The sequence below is a fragment of the Elaeis guineensis genome, chromosome 7 (genome assembly GCF_000442705.2).
Source record: "Elaeis guineensis isolate ETL-2024a chromosome 7, EG11, whole genome shotgun sequence".
Taxonomy (NCBI): domain Eukaryota; kingdom Viridiplantae; phylum Streptophyta; class Magnoliopsida; order Arecales; family Arecaceae; genus Elaeis; species Elaeis guineensis.
Genome location: NC_025999.2, coordinates 93,955,433 through 93,962,365, shown reverse-complemented (window position 1 = coordinate 93,962,365; position 6,933 = coordinate 93,955,433). Strand labels below are relative to the sequence as shown.

Below are 6,933 nucleotides of genomic sequence, written 5' to 3'. Positions count from 1 at the left end.
ACATCGGATTCTACGACGGAGATCGAAGGGATGGAATATCTACGATGGCCCCCGCCTCTGAAGGCAAAGGGCTTCGACCAATGCGGCTGGCTAACTTGCTGACTTAGCTTCGACTAAGAAGGGCAAAATGCCAAGACGACCGCAGTCGCATCTGCGACATACCGATCCTATCATGATCAATCGAAGGATATTCAGCTTGTCACCGTTTATCATACATCCCGATGTGCACGCCCGACCAAGGGCTAGACAACGGATTTTCGACTTGTCATTGTTATCCTATCCGAATACGTCGGATGCTACTCGACTATCAGACTCTACGAAATGATCGTGTCGATAAGCTACATTCGAAAATTGACTGACACCCGACCCGACATGCACGCTCGACCTACAGTCGGGATGACTCTCGACCATCGGATCCTATGCAACCTGCACGACAGTCAGGACGCCGACCTCCGATCGAGGCTTGCTCTACCTTTGGCGGGGCACGCGCTACTGACTATTTTGATCGGCTATGCTAGATCCTACCGAACGTCCTAGCGAGGTATGTCGGTGCTACAACCTACAATCTTGGAGATGGCTCGACAAATCGAACACTTTGAACCACACGCGAAAAAAAGTTTGAAAAGTCTTTGATTTCATTAAGTTGAAGTGACTTACAAAATTGGGCCGAAGCCCTGTTATAAAATTGGGATGAAGCCCGATTACAAATATCAAAGATGAAACAAAAAATAAAAGAATACAAAGATATTGGAGCGGACACTCCGACTATTCGTTGGGGTCGACTTCTTGCACCGGGGAGAGTTCGGGAGCGACCGACGTACCCATTCGAGTCGGGGAGGAACCGGAGGTTGGAGCCGCCTCACCTTCGACAATTCATCCCATCGGTAGTGGGTCGGCCTCCTCCTCTGTGGCCTGATCCTCCGACCCCGGAGGGACGATGCTGCTCAGGTCGAGCTCCGGGTGCAGACTCTGAATCGCATCCCGGGCATCCTCATACCCCACCCGATAGGAGGCGAAGCCACTCTCGAGAAGCTCCTCTCGATACTCGTCTGAGCCACGAAAGTCCTCCACCGCCCGGCTCAGCGCCTCCTTGGCCGACTCCACCTCCGCCTTCACTATGTCGGCGTCAGCTTGGGCAGAGGACAAGTTCTCCTCGACCTTGGCCAGGTTCTCCAGGCTAGTCCAAAGTTGTTCGCGCTCGGCCTCGAGCTCCCTGATGCAGCCATTCCGCTCGCACCGCAGCCGGTGAACCGAGCGAGTCTTGCGTTGGACCTGCTCGCGAGCCGACTAAAGTTCAGCCTCCGAGGCGGCTAGGCCGTTGGTGAGTTGGGAGATCTCCTCCTCGAGCCTAGCCTCGCGGTCGACCGACAACATCAGCTGATCCACCAGCGTCACCTTCTCAGCTTCGGCAGCTTCGGCCTTATTCTTTCAGGCCGCTCGGACGTCGTCGAACCTCCAGTACCCGGCCTTCAGCTCGGACATATTATAAATCAGCCGCAAAAAGAAGACCGATCGTCAAAAAAATGAAATGATGAAAACAATAATGAAGAAGGAAGAAGAAGAAGAAGAGCTCACCTGGATCATGGTCGGATAAAAGGAAGAGAGCACCTCGGTCACCGGCCGACTCCTCAAAAGCTCCGGGTCGGTTGGGAGAATGGTTGTCTGACACAATCTCTTAGCCAAATTGTGGTTGGCCAGGGTCGACGTTGCTTCGAAAACCTGAACGTCGGACGATGCGATGCGGCCCCCCGATCTTGTGTCGTCCGCCAGCGCTATTGGAGCCTTCCCTCGATCGGTCGTCCAGGCCCGAAGATCGGAGAGAGACGGGAAGCTCGAACTCGATTGGGTCCCTCCCGAGGGCGTGACGGGAGCCACCGCAGGTCATTCGGGCTCACGTGCTTCGGCCCGAACCTCTTCTGTGGGTGGGGGTGCCGACACTTCTTCGACTACCCCCTCAGCCGCCCCTTCCTCGGACGGTGCCTCGGGTGGCACCACCGGCGCCGACAGGGCGATGACCGGCTCAAAGCCTGACGAACGTTCGGTGTCGGGCTGTGCTGCTGCCATCATGATGCCGGTTGGGGATGATATCTGAGGCCTCTTGGGAGGCCGCGAAGGTCCGACCCCGGGCACCGGCCTCTTCCTCACCGCATGTTGTCGAATGTCAGCATCTGTCAATCTCACCCTTGGTGGCATGGCTGCAATTTCAACAAAGGATTAGCACAAGTCCGAAGACGGATGAAAAAGCCAATGAACGACCAACAGACCGAACGATACCTAAGCGGAGAACCGAACTCAGGCCAGCATCGTACAGAGCTTGCTCGGTAATGAGCTCCCTCTACTTCGGCACCGATACATCTTTCAGTCAGTGAAAATCCTCTCGGTCTCCAGCCTCCACCCGACTGTTTTCGTTCGGCTGAGTCCGAGGGTCGCCCCAGCGGGAAGGGAACCCCCAAGGTAGTGAAAAAGAAGCAAAGAAAAATTGATTCTTCTACCCGTGAATCGACGATGGAAGACCGGTGATGAATGAAAGACCCTTCCGGAGATTGAAGAACCATCACCCTCGGGCTTTCGGGTGGGGTTGGAGGACGAAGAACGCCCAGAAGAGAGAAATGCGGGGAAAGATCGGTAAAAACCGACACAACAAAGCAAAACTGATTATCAACCGGACTGAGTTCAGCATCAGTTGCGTCGGACAAAGCCCGTAATAATCCAAGACGTTTCGGACGAACTCCGAAATCGAAAAGCGAAGACCTGCTCAGAGGTCCTCGACATAAAAGGCCACCTGGCCCGGAGGCGGATTGTTAACCCGACCCTCGGTCCCAAGGGCAAAGAGTTCGAACTGCTCCGGGATACTGTACTGCTCCCTGAGCCGATCGACGTTTGCCTCTGAAAGTGAAGAAACCTCCACCTCCAGGGTCGACCGGGGGTCTTTGGTCGGGTTTCCCGACTGACTTCCTCGTGGAGAGGTTCTAGCCATAACGCTAGCCCCAGAAAAGAGAACACAAAGAAAAATATCGAAGGGGAAAGGATGCAAGGAGACAAGGATGGAAAAAACTTCGAGGAGAGCTTTTAGAGGAAGAGGATGAAAGCAACTATCTGGAACTGGGGGACAAGTCGACAGGACCTCAGCGTCAGGAGCAGATTTGTAGCAAAAAGTGAAGCTTTGGATGTAAGTGGCCACATATATATAAGGCTCTTCGATGATCAAGATGAAAGCGCACCGAGCAAGGGCTTCCCGGATGTCGATGCATGGCAGCATCAGGGTCTTTCCTCGGTCCGATGGTTCGACGCACCTACCCCCAGATCAAGCCACGTCGCCTCCATTCGTGTGAACGGTTCCGGCCCAATAGCCCCTTGACACGTGGTAAAAAATCGTGTCTCAGAATTTATTAACCGATGACGGTCTGCATTCCCAAGGAGACGGTAGTTCGCATTCCCAAGGAGACGGCGGTTCGCGTTCTCAAGAAGACGACGGTTCACGTTTCCAATGGGACATCTGACATCGGATCGTTCGTTGGTACGGTCGTCAGAGTCGGAGCATGACGTGATGGAAAACCACTCCTTTCGTCCGAAGCCGTCGCCCACGTAGAAATGCTGGCCAACACGACATCTGACTCAGGAGTGGGGGGGGCAACTGTTGGGATATACCGACTGACCCCTGTACGCCGACTTATCCTCCGGCCGGTCCGACCGACGGCCGACTCTACCGACCGGACTGACGGACGACTCCGACAACGACTCCGATTTGACGACTGCGGACAATAGCTGCCGATAATATTCGATCAAAAGTATGTAGGCCGAACAGACCCATGTTGTTCCCGACCGATCGAGCGACCGAACCCGTACCACCGACTAACTGTCGGGGGTGGCAGCCGACATCCTACTTTCGCAAGGCTCCAGATCAGTCGACGGTGTCTCCGGATCATCATCCGACGTCTCGACAGTCGAATACCGACATATAATCGGTCAGTCCGTCCAAACGCCGTACAACCACTATGGGCAGTTGCCCTGTCAAGGACATGCGGTATGGCCACCCTGGGACGCTGTCCTGCCAAGGACATGGATTAATCTCCAGTGACTTGACAGCCCACGATGATTTGACAGCTTCCGACGATTTGACAACTCCCCAGTTGTCTGCACCATTGATGGCGGGATCATACCGCATTCTACTATAAAATGGGGTAAGGCAATAGTCTTGGTAAGTTTTGAAGAGAGCTTTCTCAAGTTTCAAGCAAGCTTCCTCAAGCTCCCTCTCTCTTTCCCCACTGAGCTCCTGATTTTCCACTGTTGCCTAGTCTCCTCTCTGACTTGACCGTCGAAAGGTCTCCGCCGGAGGTATCTTCGGTCCGTGAAGATTTCTCTTGCAGGTGTGCGACTTCGACGATCGAACGATGGAGGGATTGGCTGCAACAATTTTTAATTTTGAAATGATCAACGCTTGTATCAAATATCCCCCAACAAACCTTTTCTATTGGTTTGCCATGGAAGAAAATGTGCATGTTGATGCCAAAAATGGCCACACAAGCAAGTGTACAGGATATGGCAACTCTATTTCTCATTTTCCCTTTTTAAGTAATTAATTGCTGTGAATAGAGTTTCTTTGCCTACCCCAAAAAAAAATAAATTTTTTTACTTCACCAAAAAAGAAGTTTCTTTGCTGGCAAATTTAAAAAACGGAAAAGGAGAGAGAAACTTTGGACCATTCACGACTTGCCAATTCAACTACGTTTCTCGTAGCGAACATGAAAAAATCGCGTAGTCTCCCGGCCGGCGCGACCCACAGCGTGTGACCCGGGGCTCCCTGACGCCAAGTCGGCAAATAAATATTAAACTTCCTCGTGGAAAACGGTGACGACACGTGTGGGACCCGGGATCCGATGGCATCATGACGTCAACCCTTATCCGTGACCCACGTTTGCAAGACCGAACCTTCTCCCTGACACGTATCAACCGGCCAAAAAGTTATTAATATTCGACTACCGTTCTTCGCCTTTAATTAAAAATAATATTATTAGGTAATCATCCGTTTCCACTGTAAAGCGCAGGCATAACCCATAAAGCTCGAGGCGTGCTTCTCGTGTGCCGTTGGCTTTGGAACCCGTCTCCTAAGCGATCACGTGGACCACGATGCAGAGTGGGGTTTGGTTACAGCGAGAGGAGGTAGCCGTGGCCAATCGGCGTTGTCAAAGACGTAACCCAAGGCGTCCTTATTCGAATCAGCTGGTCCACCCAGCCGGAAGAATGACGCCGTTGCACGTCATCCACCAGCGTCGCGCGACGCGTTGCTGGCTGGGAGCGATGCGTAACTGCCATTGACGTGTGGCGAGGCATCGCGTGACGTCACCTTAGTGTCCTTTCCCTGAACTCCGTCCCTCCTATAGAATGCCTTCTTCCCCCTGTACAAAACAAAACGAATCCCTTCTTCCCAACCATCTATACCTCTCGCTGGATCACATAGCAAGCGAAGTACGCGAAGGAGATGCAACAGGCGATCCCGTACAGCAAGGGGGCGGCGTGGGTCCGGCGGAGCAACGACGGGAGGAGGCCGCCGGTGGAGCCGGCGGCGATGGCGGCTCGGTGCGTCGCCAGCAGCGGCGACATAAGGAGGGTGGTGGAGGAGAACCCAGTGGTGGTGGTGGGGCGGCGAGGGTGCTGCATGGTCCACGTGGTGAGGAGGCTGCTGCTGGGGCAGGGGGTGAATCCGACGGTGTGCGAGGTCGGGGAGGACGCCGACGAGGCCGCGCTTATCGGAGAGCTGCACCCAGAGATGGCCGCGGAAGGCGGCGACGGTGGGGCCCACCTTCGGGGGCAGGGGATGGTGCTGCCGGCGGTGTTCATCGGGGGGAGGCTGGTTGGGGGACTGGACCGGCTCATGGCCGTGCACATCTCCGGCGAGCTCGTCCCGATCTTAAAGCAAGCCGGCGCGTTATGGCTCTGAATCCTGGCCGTCATTTCGTTTTTGGAGTCACACTTTCTCTCTGTTCGTTCTTCCTCTTATGCTCATTTACGTGTAGTTCACGGCTTGATAGGTAGGAAACGATTGGGTGTGCGTCTGCCACATCTCGCTAGTGGTATCTATGTATGTCTGTGGGCCAGATGGGCGTGGGAATTGTAACCCAGTGCAAGACTCACATAGAATTAGTTACAATTTTTTTTTTTTTTTCCAGTTTTTGTTGCAAAGCAATGTTTAATTTTGATAAGTTATCTATGCTCTGCGCTTGCAATTATAAAGAAGGTGCAGAAGAGGGAGCTCTTAAATGGGGTGCTCTTTTATACACTTGCGCTGGCACTAGAGATGTTTATTGTTATCACTGCAACACCAGTGCTATATTTTTGTCGGATATCTGCTGATATTTTGCATGACTGGAGTTCTGCACATGCTTCATGTCAGCATCTGACACTGCCATGAGAGGGAGAAATCAACCGAACGATCTCTAGTCACAAAAATATGAGAGTTTTTTTTTTTTTTAAATCATAAATTGTGATTTTAGAATAGACTAGTTTTGTCATATAAGGGGAACATTTGATAAATTTTAAGGACCTGAAAGAGTACAATAGCAAGAAGAATGCAGAAAGGATAGATATATAATACAGGGGAGAATGCATTAATTAGGTGTTACCATTTCTCACTGTTTATTAAAATGATAAAATATGCAAAAAAAAAAAAAAAAAAAGCATCATGCATTACAGCTAGGAACGTAAAGAATTTTCAGGCACCATCTATGACAAAAGATGGAAGTTTCACAAAGGTCATGAAACGAGTGGAAAGTAATTGGATTTTGTGCCATTCAAAGAAGGAAAGAAGCTAATTATTGCCTACTGAGGAAACAGGATATATACTGTTCGAAATCAATGAGTCAACGTTGCCTCCCACAGTCTACTCCCACTCAGATCAGCCACATCTGATGCGGCCGCTTGACAAATGAATAAATC

The 6,933-nt window shown here is 51.9% G+C and overlaps 1 protein-coding gene across 1 annotated transcript; it reads left to right on the top strand.

Annotated features, from left to right (window-relative positions):
- The first annotated feature begins 5,384 nt into the window (after window positions 1-5,384).
- LOC105032213 (monothiol glutaredoxin-S9-like) lies at window positions 5,385-6,277 on the top strand. The gene has a single exon (XM_010906590.4). The coding sequence runs from the start codon at window positions 5,480-5,482 to the stop codon at window positions 5,936-5,938; it is 459 nt and encodes a 152-aa protein (XP_010904892.1). The 5' UTR covers window positions 5,385-5,479; the 3' UTR covers window positions 5,939-6,277.
- Window positions 6,278-6,933: the final 656 nt, after the last annotated feature.